Genomic DNA, 17,627 nt, shown 5'->3' on the forward strand with positions numbered 1-17,627 from the left:
AAGTGTAGAAAGATTTTTATTTATACATTTCCAGAACTCATGATGAAGATGTAGAATCCATTCAGAGAGAGTGAAAGAGAGGGAGGAAGGGAAGAACTGACGGAAACCCAAGAGCCAGGCAGATGGAAATAGGCTAGAAGAAGAGCTTAGGCCAGGTTGGCAAAACCCACTCTGTTGTTGCCAAGGTCATAAACAGAGTAGTAGTTCCTGAGGAAGACATCACCAAGGATCCAGAGGGGCTGGCCATTCTGGGAAGGCAGGTAAGTGGGCATAATTCCCACCTCGCAGTAGTTGCTGTTGCTCTGGAGGTAAGAAGAAAGGAGAGATAAATTCAATCCATCATGACCTACTTCCTCCAGGAAGTTAGCCTTGACTATCTATATGTGGGACTCATTGAGTAGTGATTGCTTTAGGTTTCAGGCTCTTTCTCTGGGCCACAAAATTCTAACTCTACTCTAGGAAACATTCCTTCTCACAGTCACCTGTCCATACCCTGGTCTAACACTGCCACAAATGAGTTGGGAAGGTGGGGGAAGAAAATAAATACTTTCTGCTTGGTATCATTGTTCTTTCTCTTTGTATAACCTCATTTTGCCTAGATTGGGAAATCCTAAATAGCCTACATTATGTTTTCTCTTTCTCCACACTACCCCCACAAAAACACACAAATACATATACATGTCTACACATAGTACCTAGCAATTAAATTATATGTCTGTTTTTGTCTGATTAACTAGCACATCACAAGAATACCCATAGAACTTCTTAACACAGTGCCTGGCACTTAAAGGCTCTATCAATTGATCTGTCTATCTATTTACACATAAACCTGTCTACATTTTCTCCAGAATGGGGTAGAAGAGTCAAGTCAAGAAACTGCCTTAAAGAAGGAGCAACTCAGAATATGAATACGGGAAAGGAATGACCCCTAAACAAATCTCTCTCTGGTTTTGGCCTCAAGTCTATGGCCTGGACAATAGAACAGGCTGCCCCATGAGAGAAGAAACTCAACATCCCTGAGAGAATTCAAGCTGATGATTGACAATTACTCCACAGAAATAACGCAAAAGGGATTCCTGTTTTGTGTGGAAGGTGGACTAGATTATCAGTGGTGCCCCTTCCATTACTGGGATTCTATCAGGTGAAATCCTGGAAGAGCAACATAAAGGGTTTTCTCTATTTCCCCAAATCTCTGTCCCCATAACCCCTCAAAATGTCATCCTAAGGAACCTGGAGTGCAGGGAACAGGGTATTTCTGAGGGAATCCTCAGGTCCCTGCTCTAACCTACAACTCATTGATTCACCATCTTCCCAAAATGGAGAGTAGTTCCTCCCTCCTATACATTCCCTGCTCAAGAGACACCCCTGACTAAGGCAAGAATATACAGAATGGGAAATGAAGGGAACTCACCGGAAGGACATAGGCAGAGGGAGGTAGAGGGAAGTCCACACCATTGATGTTGAAGGTGATGGTGGGCATGCTCTGAGTATTGCTGCAACTGACCAAATACTAGAGGACAAAGATAGATATTGGGTGAGGAAGAGGCACTTTAGATCTCCATCTTACCAAGATGCCCTAGAGCTTCCAGAGAATGTCCAGAAGAAAGACCTCCTGGCCCAGTTTCTACCTCCCATGCTCCACTCTCTCCCTATCAGACCTGCCCCAGTGCATTGATCAAACCCTACCCCAACCAAAGGACTCCTGATTCTGAATGTGATCCTGATAACCTGAAACAGGGGTCAGAGTAGTAGGGTTCTCTGGGGGAGCCAATAATGATGATGATAGTCGTACTGACATAGCATTTTAAGGTTTACACAGTGATTTCTTCCCAGTCACCCAGTGAATTAGTGAATCAAAGAGTTATTATAGCATTCCCATTTTGCAGATGAGGAAACTGAGGTTTAGGGAGGTTATGTGTGTTGTCTCAGGTTCACAAAATTGGTAAAGTGGGAATTGAACCTAGGACTTCTGACTTCTGGCCTGAAAAGTTCAATGTTTTTCCCTGGAGTCATTAATTCTAGCTTCCAGCCCCCTCCATTCCCTGCTCCTAGGAAGTTAGGGAAGACCAGGCTCCCTTACAGATCCATTTTCATCCTGCTGGGCTCCAATGTACTGCATCAGCTCAGAGAAGATCTGCTGGGGGGCAGTGAGGAGGGAAGTGCCAGTGTCCACAATAGCCTGACAACCTCCAGAGCACCAGCCAGTAGCCTGGCCCCCAATGGAGAACCTGTAAGAAGACAGTCCCTGATGTAATGCAGGTCGTGGTCATGTGCCTTCCCTCCTCTGGCCTGGGTTCAAGAATCTCTCCCCCACATTCATCTCAGTTTGTCCTTGGCTGAGAAAACACCACTCCACTCATTTCAGAGGAAACCCAGGGAAAGGAATTCCCAGCCTGGGACACCTTGGTGGGCCCCAAGTGGAAACATCTCTATCTACTGCACTTCCCAACACACACACACACACACACACACACCATGAAGCAGAATTTAGGATAGTCTCCTTCCTAGATTAGAGACAGGGGTCCAGCATCTCCATTCCTCTCATTCAACTTCCCTATTTAAGGACTCATAATAAACTTTGTCCCTACAGAAATGATCAAAGCCTCTATGGGGTTAAATATCTTTTATATAAGGACTTGGGATATCAGTGCATATGAGCCATGACTTAGCTCCCTAGATTTTGGGCTTCTATCCTCTAAGTCCCCCTTTTTCCAGAGTGTAGGAATAATCTTGGAAAATATATCCATTCTGCCCAGACATACCCATTAATGGCGATCTGCCAGTAAGCTTCTTCGGTCACAGGAGCCCAGTAGATATCTCCAGTGTACATGCTGGTGTCCACTCCTCCAAAAACAACTTCACCACCATTGTTGGAATTCTCATTGCTGAAGGGTAATGGGAAAATATCAGCTTTAAGGGCAGCTAGATACCACAGTGCATAAAGTGCTAGTCCTGGACTGTGGAGGATCTGGGTTGAAATCTGGCATCAGACACTGCCTAACTGTGTGACCCTAGGAAAGTCACTTAGCCCTGATTGTCTAGCCTTTGCCACTCTTCTGATTTAGAATTGATATTAAAACAGATGGTTAGAGAAGAAAGACAGAAAGAAAGGAAGAAAGACAGAAAGAAAGACAAAGAAAGACAGAAAGAAAGACAGAAAGAAAGAAAGAAAGAAAGAAAGAAAGAAAGAAAGAAAGAAAGAAAGAAAGAAAGAAAGAAAGAAAGAAAGAAAGAAAGAAAGAAAGAAAGAAAGAAAGAAAGAAAGAAAGAAAGAAAGAAAGAAAGAAAGAAAGAAAAGAAAGAAAGAAAAAAGAAAGAAAGGCAGAAAGAAAAAGACAGAAAGAGAGACAGAAAGAAAGAGAGAAAGAGAGAAAGAAAGAAAGAAAGAAAGAAAGAAAGAAAGAAAGAAAGAAAGAAAGAAAGAAAGAAAGAAAGAAAGAAAGAAAGAAAGAAAGAAAGAAAGAAAGAAAGAAGGAAAGAAAGAAAGAAAGAAAGAAAGAAAGAAAGAAAGAAAGAAAGAAAGAAAGAAAGAAAGAAAGAAAGAAAGAAAGAAAGAAAGAAAGAAAGAAAGAAAGAAAGAAAGAAAGAAAGAAAGAAAGAAAGAAAGAAAGAAAGAAAGAAAGAAAGAAAGAAAGAAAGAAAGAAAGAAAGAAAGAAAGAAAGGAAGACAGGAAGGCAGGAAGGCAGGAAGGCAGGAAGGCAGGAAGGCAGGAAGGAAGGAAGGAAGGAAGAAAGGAAGGAAGGAAGGAAGGAAGGAAGGAAGGAAGGAAGGAAGGAAGGAAGGAAGGAAGGAAGGAAGGAAGAAACAAACAAAGAAATAAGAAAACAAACAAACAAACAAAGAAAAAGGAGAGAGTGAAAGAAACTTTTCTCTGTGTGGCACAGGCCCCTTTGGAGATCTGGTGAACCTATGACCTTTTCACAGAATCCTATTTTTATATGCATGTAATTAAATGTGATAAGATTACAAAAGAATTTGATTATAATGAAAATGAAGCTTATATATGTGTATATATGCATATACACATTTCTAATCATAAAGCCCAGATTAAGAGGTTCTGACAAAGGGAGTTTTGTCCCCCTGGAACCAGGAAAAGGGATAAGGTCAGAATGTGGCTGGGGGAGCAGAAGAGGTCAACCAAGTCACCTACCCACTAAGGTAGAAGGCAAAGACAGGGGAATTGAGCAGGTTCTCTTGCAGGAAGCCCTGCATGACAGTGGTGGCCCCACCAGAGCTGATGGCAGGATAGGCCAGACCCAGGATCCCATCAAACTGGGCATACACAAAGTTGGTGCCAGGTTCAGTCTCACTCAGGCCAAATTCCTGGTTGGTGATGGAGATGCCTTGGATCTGAGGGGGTCAGAAGAAGTCCATCAGGAAGGGCCACCTCACAAGAAGGTGATGGGCAAAAACAATCCTCCCCAAGGTCTACAGATGAGCTCAGTCTCCCCACTTTAGTGAGGCAAGTGAGGAGAGGGTCAGGATGCCCCCAAACTCCATCCTGAAATAGCTATGGTGGTGGGAGGGGGTTAGGGAGGGAAGAGAACCTGGGGGGACTTGAGGCCTTCTCTGCAAGAGACCAGCATGGCTCTGAACCCCCTCCTCACATGCCTCATGCTCCCTGAGGCTCCTGAAGTCAGACTAAGCTCACTGCAGAAGGAGGAACAAGCAGGGAGGCAGAGCTTCCCCTCACTCATGGCTGCTCTCTCAGCAAACTAGAAGGGCCCCTTAGCTCTCAGCTTGTGGCTTCTAGCAGCTGGACTCCCACCTGTCCCTGCTCCCAGGTTCCAAGCTCCATGCCTGGAGCAGCCATAAGGGGACCCCCCCACCACCACTGGGTATCCACTCATATGCTCCCCTTTATCCCTTCAGCCCCATAAACACTCACTGTCACAGTGTCATAACCAAAGACTCCAGTGAGGCTGCCTGTTCCATACTGCAGGGAGAAGGTCTGTCCATTGCTGGAGTAGGTGGAAGACTGGCTGGGGTTGAACTGGGGGTGATTGGCTGCTCAGACAAAAAGAGGGGGTCAGTGGAGGCCAATGAATCCTTTTCCCATTTTCCCACTCCTCTGCATTATAGAGCAATGGAAAGAGTGTCCTTGGTATGCAAAGATGTGGGTGCAAGTCTCATCTCTGCTATTCATTAGCCATAAGACTCTAGGAAAGCTCCTAAGCCTCAGTTTCCTCATCTGTAAAATGAGGATAATAATCCCTGTGCTCCCTTTCTTGAGTAGTGGCTAAAAGAGAAACCTCTTAGCAGTTAAAGTATGAAATGATGGAGAGCCAAGCAAAGACATGGAAAGTCCAAGGTTCAGAAGTGCCCTCAGACACTTCTACCTCTGTATGACCCTGGACAAGTCACCTAACTCCCAGTGGCTAGCCCTCACCACTCTTCTGCCCTGGAATCAAGACTCAGTATTGATTCTAAGACACAAGGGAGAGGTTTAAAAAAGTGAGAGTCACTTGCTGGTGGTGGCACAATCTGAATGAACCAGAAGCCCAAATTCTTCCCCAGAAGCCTTGGGAACTGGGCTGATCTAAGGACTGATCCAGAATCCCCTCTCCTTGTGGGGATGGGCAGCAGCTTCCTCCTCTTTGCCCCCTCTGTCCATTCTCAGCCACCATTATGCCTGACCACACTCTCTCTTCCCCCTGAACTGGCTTTTCTGCAGCTTCCTGCTTCTCCCACAGTCACCCAAGTCCATGGCCACTGACCAGAGCCAGAGTGGCCTCTGCCTGTTCTGTCTACCTGACAAATAGGAACTCGTGTAGAGTCTGGCTGTCTGTGGGAGCACCAAGAGAAGCATTTAGCCAGTTCAGCCTTTCCTGTCCACAAGGGGAGAAGGAAGAGGCAGGACCAGGTCTTATCCTTCTCCTGCATCCTGCTGTGCCCCCACCAAGGTCCACAGTGCAGGCATCTCAAAAACATAGAGTGCAGAGTGCAATAGAGTGAGAGCAAAGCGATGCTCAGCTCTGCTTTGGCGAGGCTGTGTGACCCTGAGGAAGCTGCTAGTCCTTTCTGACTCTCCCGGGGACCCCGCAGTCCCTCCTTGTCTCCCATCTCCTGCCCTTGGGTGTTGTCCTCCTCCCTTCCCCCTCTCCCACCAGCTGGGTACTCACTGCAGGCCTGGCTCTGGCAGTAGATGGAGGGCACCCACAGGTTGGAGGAGCCAGTGTCAAAGAGCACCAGGAAGTTCTGGGGTGGGGTCCCGATGCTGATCTCCCCATAGTAGGACATCTAGGGAGGAAGGTTGGGTCAGCATCCGCACAGACCTGCCCTGTGGCTGCCATCCTAATTGCTCCATGAGTGCTGGTGAGCCTGAGCTCTCAAACCATGCCCTCCCCACCTCAGGGCTAGCAGCCTCTGGCAGGGCTGGCTGGGGCACCATTGCACTCTCTCCTTTGAGTGGCCTTCTCCATGAGCTCCAGCCACGGAAGGGTCTTCAGAGACCCGAGTCCAAGCAGCATCTGAAAAGGCCCTCCACAAAGTACCGACCACTGATCTTTGCTCTGCCAATGAGGCAGAAACGGGAGGCCCCTTTAGCTAGCTGGAATAGCAAGTTCTTGTTTTCCCCCAAGGCTAAGACTTCACATCCATCTCCATTCAGCTTCATCATGCTGGATTCAGCGCAGAGCTCTAGCCTGCCAAGCCCTCTTGGGCCCCCCATACAGCCGTCTGACCTACTTCTTCATCGCTACCACCTATCTTTGTGTCACCTGCTGATGCAGGGACATTGCAGGGCCCATCCCGGGGCTCAGCACAGTAACCCCACTCCAATGGAAGGGGTCTCCAGGCAAGGACTTTGTCCTTCCCCATCCAAATGGGGGTTTCCTGGGCCTGGGCAGCATTTCTCCTTCTTTCTCTAATCCAGGCCCTGCCCCCACGAGATGCCCATCCGAGCTGACTGTCACAAACTGAGCTGCGGATCCCAAGGGCCCAGGAGGGTAGGGGCTCAGCCTGGAGCCTGAGGGCAGGGAGAAGGTGCTCACTCACATCCATGTAGTTGGCCAGGGGCTCATAGCCAGCAGCAAACTGGTTGAAGTACTTGGTGGCAGGGTCCATTTTGTGGCTCTTCTGGAAGTCTTGCCACACGCCTTTCTCCTTCATCACCTGCTTCATGGACTTGAACCTCTTCAGAGGGACCCTGGCAGGGGGTAGCAGGAGCTGCTGTCAGTGGAATTGTCCCAGGCCTCAACTGCTCCCTGACTCGACCAACCCCACCCACAATCCAGCAGCAAAGCCCCCACCAACCAAAGTCAACCAGAGCCAGAGACTGGGGAGGGAGAACTCCCTCCTGCTTTTAGTTGAGCCTATGCAACAGGCCCTTTCAGGCCCAGCTTGTCAGGGGGGACCTCTTACTCTCCTGAACTGAGCTACCATTTTTCCAGAAGACCTTCCAAGATGGTCCCCAGTTGGTAGTGTGCTCTTTCTTAATCTGAAGTTTCTTTATATTTAGTTTAGATATTGTTCAGTTCTTTCATTCTATCTGATTATTCCAGACCCCATTTGGCATTTTCTTGGCAAAGATACTGAACTAGTTTGCCATTTTCTTCTCAGGCTTCTTTTACAGATTAAGAAACTGAGGCAAACATGGTGACGTGACTTGCCCAGGGTCACACAACTACTAAGTGTCTGAGGTCAGATTTCAACTCAGGTAGAGGAATATTACCAATTCCAGGCCCAACACTCTATGCACTACGGTGTCATCTAGCTAAACACTTAATAAATACTGGAAGCACTTTGTGCATCTTGAGACACTTGATAAATGCTAGCTATTATTATTATTACAGGGAAACTGAGACCCAGGCAGGTTAATCCACTTGACCATGATACTACAGCTCCGAAACAGCAGAGCCAGGATTTCAACTAAGTTATGCTGACTTCAAAATCAGGGCTCTTTCCCGGGAGGATGGAGGGATGGGAGGGAGAGAGACAATCTGAATCCTATAATTTTGGAAAACTTAGGTGGAAATTTGCTATTACATGTCATTGAAAATTAAGACATCTTTACCAAATTCAGGCCTCTTCCCCATACATTGTGCTTCCTTCTCCCTTCTCCTTTGTCCTCTTCCCTGACATCAGTTTTCCCCAAACACCAGCACCCTCAGCCCCAGGACTTACTTGATGATATGTGCCTCTGCAAGTTGGAGGCAGACAAGGGCAATAATTAGCCACTTCATCATGGCTGATTTCTTCTTCAAGCCACTAACTCCTAACAGTCACAAGCTCCTGAGATCCACTCCCAGCTAAAGAAAAGGGACTGGGGACTCTCATATATATACATCCAGAATGGGGTGTCCCTCCCTCCTCCTCACTTCTCACTGCCCCACTCAGTAAACAGAATAATCATTTGGCAGAAGTGGCAGGTCAGGAGCCTGTGGGGTCTTAGCTTCTTATCCAGAACTTGGCTGCTTAATCTGCTTTTAAGTGCCCAGAGCCTCTTGGTCCCAAACAAATAGACCAAATGGTAACATGATAACCAAGAACAAATGAGATGTAGAACACCCCTCCCTCGTCCTCATGTCCAAGCTCCCAGCTGGGGAGGGAGAAGAGATGGAGGGAAGGGATCATGTTGTTGCTTTCTAGTTTATAGGGAAGAACTGTATAGAGAAAAGGGTTGGAAGGACTTTGCTAGAGAAAGGAAGATTGAGGGAGTCCTTTGGAAGAGAGAAAGAGTCTCTGAGGTCATTGGCTCACTCTCTCTGTAAGGAAAAGTCATTCTGGGATGGGGGAGAGACCTACTTGCATATAGGTTGAGGGATTGGTGGTATTGCCCTCAGGATTCAAGTTAGGAGTGGTGGGTCTCTGCTTCTCCCCTGTACCAGATACCAAGGTCATTTCAAGGGACTGGAAGCTAGGTAGCTCAGTGGATTGAGAGTCAGGCCTAATGATGAGAGGACCTGTGTTCAGATCTTGCCTCAGACTCTTCCTAGATGTATGACTCTGGGCAAATGACTTAACCTCCATTTCATAGGCCTTACTGTTCTTCTGCATTAGAACCAATACACAGCATTGATTCTAAGAGGGAAAAGAAGGTTTAAAAAAAAAAAGGTCAATTGACTTGGGACCAGGAGACAGATACTGGAGAACTATTTTATTGTAGAATCATTAAATTGGTCAGGGACCATGACTCCAAGCTCCACGATGGGATGGACTATGAGGGAAAAAATCTTGGTATCCATTTAGTCAGATAAATTTTTAATTGTAAAAAATTAAACTATTTTTTAAAAAAATTCATTTTGTCTCCTCCTTTTCTTTGGTAGTGGGAAATGGAGGACCAGACAGGTTAAATATCTTTTGCTCTCCACTCACTTCTCTTCCCTCTCTATACTCTCATTCTTCTTGAACTCATCTACAATTGCTTCCTCTATCTACAGTTTTTCCACTATCATTTAATCAAATTCAACAAGAAAATCTAATGTGCACTCAGAGTTCATTAGTTCTCTGTATGGAGATGGATAGAATTTTCCATCATGGGTCCTTTGGAATTGACTTGGATCATTATTGTCATCAGGGTAGCTAAATCTTACACAGCTGATCATCATATAACATTGCTGTTACTAGGTATAATGTTCTCTTAGTTCAGTTCAACTTGCTTATTATCAGTTCATGTAAGTCTTCCCAGGTTTTTCTGAAACCACCCTCCTCATCATTTCTCATAGCACAATAGTATTACATCAAAATCATATACTACAACTTTTCCTGCCATTTTCCAGTCAATTGGGGGTGGTGGGGGGTGGGCAGGAAGAGAGGAGGCACTAGACAAATCTTTATGAGTAGAGGCCAAATTTGCTTCATGTTCTCTGTACCAGAGTATATGCTTGAAAGTGGTGCTAGGAGTCTTCTGTAACACAGATTGATGCTTCCAAAACTGGAAATAAAAAAGGCCACTATATCCAGACTCTTCACTGAAAATGGACCAGCAACACTGGATCAGTCATGTAGGATCATGGGTCAAATACCAGAGATAGAAACCGGAGTGCACTGGAGCCAGCGCAAACCACTCAGGGAGATCTGGTTATTAGACTTTTTTAGAGGTTATTTATTTGATTAATTTAGAGTATTTTTCCATAGTTACATGATTTATGTTCTTTCCCTCCCCTCCTCCCTCCTCCCTCCCATAGCCAACGAGCAATTCCACTGGGTTTTACATGTGTCATTGATTAAGACCTATTTACATATTATTAATATTTACACTAGGGTGATCATTTAGAGTCTACATCCCCATCAGCCCATGCGATCAAGCAGTTGTTTTTCTTCTGTGTTTCTACTCCCACAGTTCTTTCTCTGAATGTGGATAGCATTCTTTCTCATAAGCCCCTCAGAATTTTTCTGGATCACTGCATTGATGCTAGTAGAGAAGTCAATTATATTCTATTGTACCACAGTGTAGCGATCTCTCTATATAATGTTCTCCTTGTTCTGCCTCTTTCACTCTGCATCAGTTCTTGGAGGTCATTCCAGTTCACATCGAATTCTTCCAGTTCACTATTCCTTTGAGCACAATAATATTCCATCACCAACATATAGAACAATTTGTTCAGTCATTCCCCAATTGAAGGGCATCCCCTCATTTTCCAATTTTTTTGCCACCACAAAGAGCACAGCTATAAATATTTTTGTACAAGTATTCTTCCTTATTATCTCTTTGGGGTATAAACCAAGCAGTGGTATGACTGGATCAAACTAATGCCCTTTGGCCATAGTTCCAGATTGCTTTCCAGAATGGTTGAATCAATTCACAACTCCACCAGCAGCACATTAATGTCTCAATTTTGCCACATCCCCTCCAACATTTATTACTTTCCTTTGCTGTCATATTGGCCAATCTGCTAGGGGTGAGGTGATACCTCAGAGTTGTTTTGATTTGCATTTCTCTGATTATAAGAGATTTAGAACACTTTTTCATGTGCTTATTGATAGTTTTGATTTCTTTATCTGAAAATTCCCTATTTGTGTCCCTTGCCTATCTATTAATTGGGGAATGGCTTGATTTTTTTGTACAATTGATTTAGCTTCTTACAAATTTGAGTAATTAGACCTTTGTCAGAGGTTTTTGTTATAAAGATTTTTTTCTCAATTTGTTGCTTCCCTTCTAATTTTGGTTATATTGGTTTTGTTTGTATAAAAACTTTTTAATTTAATGTATGGTTATTAGATTTTTTATGTAAGCATTTATACTTCAAAAATCCACTATTAATCAGGGCTAAAAATGTCATTTTGTTGATTGCCTAGGCTTAAGAAAGTGATGAGGAAGTATGGATAATACAGGTTAAGCTTTAAAGTGTGTCCTGTTTTCTTGGACATCTGCTTATTAAACATTTACCAGCATACCCCTGGGTGGATGGCACTGGGCAGAGAAGCCAAAGGCAGAAAATTGTGTTCTAAATCAGAAGCAAGAATTAGTGTTGCCGTAGTCAGGGTCCAGCCCCACTCACAACTCCAGGGTTCTCGACTTGTGGCGAACAATCAGTCAAAATAAATAACATAAAATAAATAACAAACAGAAGACAGCTTAATCATTACGGCCATGGGACTACTTTGCATCTCCGAGCTGTTCTGTTTTCCCAATATCTGATCTTTATTTTTATACTCATTCTCTTGGCATGCAGATACACAAAATGAAAGAGAGATAATTGGAAAAGTGATACATTAACTTTTAACAAATCACTTGATTAACATTCTATATTTTTGTATTGTGATTACAGACAGAATACAAGATAAATGATTTTGTCACAGGTGGCTTACTAGGGAGTTTGAGTTACTGATTTGTGTAATTGAGTCACTGAGGCATATTGAAGCTTAGTGTACCTGTACTATACCTGTATGTATTGTATGGGCCTCTATGATTGATTTGTGTGCTGGCTTCATGAGAAAGTTTTTGGCTTGGCCTGTAGCTTCGGTTTTGCTGGGAATTATATACCTAAGTAAAAGTTAACCCACGATAGCCTTTTGGGATTGGGTTTGAGGATCTGATCTTTTGGTGAGGTTTTGAAAAATTAGGGTACACGTGTTTTGCTATTGCATTATTTCTTTTGAGACTAGGGGGAATAATAATCATGTCAATTCATAGGTAAGGGACATTGATGAAAAAAGTCATGCAAGGGGGATAGAGTGGGCAGTCACATCTCACCAAGGACCACTCTGTGGTCTCCCCAGCTACCATGCATGACTCTGTCAAAGCGTCGTGGACTGATGGCCCCCAGAATAGTGTTCCAAAATCAAAATGCTTAGAGAAAAGTGCAGATCAGTGATCTAACAAGACTATACCCACCAGAAACTACACAGAGAAATGAAAGACTATATTCCCAAAAACTAAAGTAGTTCAAGAAACAACTCAAAATGGCATATGCCCTGAAAATCCAAGTCTACTCACCAATGAAAAAAGATGAACATACAATAAAAGTGAAGCATTTGAAGCTTTCTTGGGGGGGGAATGATGTGAGCTGATTATTTGACTTGTAAAGACTAAAAAAGAAAAAAAAAGCATAGTTGAACTTATTATCTCATCTCCAGAGAGTATTTAAAAAAAATTTTAACTAGAAAGAGAAAGTTAAATATGAGTACAGAGGGACCAGTAGGAAGGAGGTAATAAAATTTATTATATTATTATAATTCTATAAATTATATTATTATAAACCTATTATGCTACATATTTTATTAATAGTATATATTACCTAAACATCTCATGAATATATTATGTTTTTATACTTTAATTATGTAATAAAAATATATATCATCATATAATTGTATAATATATTCAACTGTCATAATAATATATATTAATGTGCTATATATAATTTCCAATAAGGAATTGAAAATTTTAAAATCATTTTTCACTTTCAAATATGACTCATTTTCAGTTCCTAGTATGAAACTTTCCTCCTCCATTGTCCTATATGCCTTTGATTAGACCATCCTTCATCACTGGAACAAATTTTTTCTTCATTTCCCTCTCTTGGAGTCCCTACCCGAAGACTTTCCTGCCTATCCCCAATTGTTTGTACTTCCTTACAAATTACAGCAAGGGACTGTTTTCATTTTTGCCTCTTTATCCCCAATACCACACATGGTGCTGATGAGGGCTTATTGAATAAATGAATTGCATTTTTTCATAGTTCCCAGGAAAACTATCACTTGTTTCCAGAGATTCTCGTGTCACATGAAGAAGCAGAGCTCCATGAAAAAGGCTAAAGGTTCCTCCATAGGGCACTCAGAGTGGGACAGTTCCAAAAGTTAACCTGAGATTTTCCCAATGACTTGTGGAAAATCCATTCTTCTAGGTAATGGAGGATAAAGAGAGGATTTCAACAGACATCAATCCTGACACCAGGAGGCTTGCTCAGTAATGGCATCTCACAAAACCACAAGTAGTTGAAGATGTTGGGTACAGCAATGGCAATGAAATCTGGCTCTTGGAGTTGAAATGAAAGGTATTTGATAGGGAATTGGTCTTTCAATGGAATTCCTAGAGCAAGTGCAAGCATTCATAATAAAAGCACACTGGCCTAGGTATCAGGAGTTTGGGGTTCTAGCCTCAACAGTTGATATTGATATTTGAGTTTTTATTTGAATCTGAATATTGATTTCAATAATTTAATGAATGATTTTAGCATCACTGCCCCTCCCTAAGCCTTAGGTTCCTCTTCTGTAAATTAGGGAAATTGAGATAGATGGTCTTCAAAGTTCTTTTCATATCTGGCATTCTGTCCCAGAATTAGTACACATTTAGTATTTAGTGAGCACCTCATGCATAGTATTGGTCTCATCTCACTTGCCAACATCCCGTGACAGAAGGAAAGAAGGACAAAGGCAGGGGCTAGCAGAACAGGGTAGAATAATGGGCAAGAAAGGGGATGGAAGCTTATTTTTGTTTATCTCCATTCAATAAAAATTTTTGACTATCTACTATATGCAAGAAACCCTGTTGGGTACTGGGGATACAACAAAGCCCTGATGTTATAATCTGATGGGGAGAACACACACAAATGGTTATTATAAAGAGGAATGGAGGAATCCAGGAAAATGCTATTAGAGATATGAATAGGAAAAGAACATTTTAACATGTGATGAGTAGAGCAAGAAAGCATTCATAGGGAAACTGACAATCTGAGTTGGAACTTGAAAGAAAAGAAAGATTTGGCCAGGTGAAGTTTGATAGGTAGAATCGGGGAAAATCTATTCCAGGCATAATGTTTTCTGGACACAAAGGCATAGAAATGGGAGTGAGCAGGATAAGAGACAGTGATAGAGTTCAATATGGCTGGAAAATAGAGTTCAAGAACTTTTATGTTTGGAGTCAGAAAGACGATAGTTCAAATTCAACACCAGACATTTACTATTTATATGACCCTGGGAAACCTCTGTTTACCTCAGTTTCCTCCACTGTGAAATGAGATAAGGGGCAACTGGGTGACTCAGTGGATAAAGGCCCAGACCTAGAGATGAGAAGTCCTGGGTTAAAATCTCATCTGAGACTATGATTCTGGGCAAGTCACTGGAGCTCAATTGCCCAAGGTAAGAGTTTGGAGTGGGAGATAGAATAATTAAAAACACCTACTACCCAGGATAATTGTGAGGATCAAATGAGATGATATTGCAAAGAGTTTAACACACAGTCTGGCACATAGTAGGTGCTTAATAAATGACTTTTCCCTCACTACCGAGTACTTCTGTCCCACTGGACCCAATTCTGAGTCTCCCATTTCACTATATTGCCTCCTCTGCCCATTTCTTGTTCCCCCCTGCATGCTTCCCCTGACCCAGTTCTTGGAGAACCCCGCATACACAAAACACACACATATACACACCTGATACCTGCTCCCTGTCAACCAGAGTAATCTAGTGATGGCTCGAGGTTTGATTACAAGTTACCATTAGAGTTCTCCATTCTGGGGTGATGGGGTGAATGGAAAAACTACCTCCATGCCAACACCCTTACCCCTGAATCCAGGAAATCAGAGGGAGATTTGCCAGGACATTAGGATCCAAGCCAAGGCTAGGAGTGCAAGATATGGGCAAAAATAAGCCATTGGGGATTTTCCATGTGAGCCAAAACAATTTATTTCCAATCTAATGGTGCAGCGGCTCTCTTTTGCTCTGAGTCCTGACCTGAGAATCAGAAGACCCAGTTTCTAATCCCCAATGCTGGCCACAAACTGCAAAAACCACAGAGAACACAATTTGGGAAACATAGTTCCATGTTGTAAAAAGAATGACAGTTCTAGAGATGAACCAGATATTCTCCAGTGATCCATAGGGAGCTAGCTCTTTTAGGTGAGGAGGAAGGAATTTTAGTGACTATCTCTGGAAAGTTTTGGTTAGTCTCTTCCCCACTCTGATTTTCAGTTTCTTCATTTGTATCCATATAATATTTAAATTCTCTACTTTGGACCACTCTACTGTGAAGGGTTAAATTTTTTGGTAGGAGTTTGAACAAAAGTCAAGAGAGCAGTTTGGTAAAACACAAAACACTTAGTTTATTTTGAGGAAAGTAGAAAGGAGGAAAGAGAAAGGAGGAAAGTAAGAGAACTCTTATACCTATACCTAAGATTACAATCCTAACTAAAATTTCTAAAAAACCCTAAATCTATCTGTTTTTTAGGGCAATGTCTTCTGCTGGGCTAAGCCCAGTCTACTCTCCTACTCTAACTAAGAATTTACCCACTATCTAACTACCTACCTAACTTTATCAATAATCAATAAGGCTGTTAAGGCCTTAGAACCATTTTCTCTATCCCCAACTGTCAAGCAGTCAAAAACTGCCAGTCTCAGAGAGAGAGCCAGAAACTGCTGTTCCTCTCCCCAGGGGACCCAAAGACAAAAGCTCCCAACTGTCAGTCTATAACTGACTCTAACAGCCAAATCTCTCTGCTCCTCTGCCTCTTAAAGGGACAGAGGGAGAGATTAAGAAAATCCTTATAATACTACTATGTAGCTCTCAGGGAAGTATGGATGTGATCAGTGATAAGAGTTCCACGATAAGACTGAGTGTGTGAGGGTCAGGTAATCTGAAGTTAAACCCACCATAATAGCCATGGGGAGAGAGTCAGCTTACTAAGAAGGCCAGCTTTTCATAATCAAGTAAAAGTGAAAGAGAGAGATAGAAAATAGAAATGGAAAGGGCAGAAACCTGAGATACTGGAAAAACCCAAGGATGCCAACTACTGGGGCAATATCTATTCCACAAAATCTGCTGGGAAAGCTATAAATAATATATGCATAAATTAGGTTTAGACCAACATCTCACAACATATATTATAATAAGCCCCAACTGGATCTATGACCTAGATATTAAAAAAAAATCATATAAAGGAATTAGATAAGGAAAGGTGATATCTTTCGCTTTGGATAGGGAGAAAGTTCTTGTTCAAAGAAGGGTTGGAGATTCTATTAGAACATAAAGTGAATGATTTTAATTACATAAAGATAAAAAAATTGTACAAACAAAATCAATGGACTGATAATTAGAACTGGAAAGTCTTAATATTTATCTAATAAAGATCTTATATCCCAATACAGGGGAATATATAAACATATATATATATATATATATATATATATATATAAACAAGAATCTTTCCAAAAGATAAAATTAAAGGATATGAACAGTCTCAAAAGAAAAAAGACAAGTTACCTACAATCACATGAAAAAATGCTTTGAATCACTAATAATAAAAGAAATTTTAAACAACTGAAGTTCCATCTCTAATCCATCAAATGGCAAAAATAGCAAACATAGAAAAATGAGAGTTGTTACAAGATCCATAGAAGAACAGGCATTCTGATACACTATTGATAGAGCTGTAGTGTGTATTATCATTCTGGAAAGTAATTTAGACCTATACCCAAAACATCACAAAATTATGTAAACCTTTGACTCAGTGATTTCATTATCAGTCATGTAATCATAACTAGCATTTATATAACATATATTATGTGTAAGACATTATACAAAATACTTTACAGATATTATCTCATTTGATCTTTACAATAAATTTAAGAGGCAAGTCTTATTGTCATCCTCATTTTCAGTTGAGGAAGCTGAGTCAAACAGAGGTTAAGTGATTTGCCTAACATCACACAGCTAATAAGTGTCTGAGGCTGGATTTGAAATCATATCTTCTTGCTTCCAGGCCTGGTGTTCTATGCACTATTATGTCTAGCTGTCAAAGAAATCAAAGCAAGAAGGAAAGATATAGAATATTTGTAACAGTTCATTTGTTGAGGCAAAGAACTGAAGAAAAGCAGATGTCCATCACTTGGGAATGGCAAAACCAATTTATGGTGTCTCTGTATTAGAATGGCATTGGGTGACTTAAACAAACCTCTGAAGACTTATGGGAAAAGATATAAAATGAACTCTGGAGAACAATTTACACAAAGACAGAATCATTGTAATGGAAACAACTTGGAAAAACTTGGGAACTCTAATCAGTACAGTGTCTAAGCAGAGCAGTGCTGTTACTACCCTGTAAAATTTATTTTTATTGTTCACACATTTTAGTCATGTCCAATTCTTCACAATCCCATTTAGGGTTTTCTTGGTAAAAATAATGCAGTAGTTTGACATCTTCTTCTCCAGATCATTTGACAGATAAGGAAACAGGCAAATAAGGAGAAG

The 17,627-nt window shown here is 42.0% G+C and overlaps 1 protein-coding gene across 1 annotated transcript; it reads right to left on the reverse strand.

Moving 5' to 3' along the window:
- On the reverse strand, window positions 1–8,406 carry LOC100027368 (gastricsin-like). The gene is made up of 9 exons (XM_001370425.4): window positions 8,126–8,406; window positions 6,998–7,148; window positions 6,124–6,241; window positions 4,890–5,008; window positions 4,152–4,351; window positions 2,763–2,885; window positions 2,081–2,228; window positions 1,412–1,510; window positions 1–302 (listed from the first exon to the last, which is right to left on the reverse strand). Exons 1-9 carry the CDS (start codon window positions 8,185–8,187, stop codon window positions 147–149), a joined length of 1,176 nt encoding a protein of 391 aa, XP_001370462.3. The 5' UTR covers window positions 8,188–8,406; the 3' UTR covers window positions 1–146.
- Between the last annotated feature and the right edge of the window lie 9,221 nt (window positions 8,407–17,627).

The sequence above is a fragment of the Monodelphis domestica genome, chromosome 2 (assembly GCF_027887165.1).
Source record: "Monodelphis domestica isolate mMonDom1 chromosome 2, mMonDom1.pri, whole genome shotgun sequence".
Taxonomy (NCBI): Eukaryota; Metazoa; Chordata; class Mammalia; order Didelphimorphia; family Didelphidae; genus Monodelphis; species Monodelphis domestica.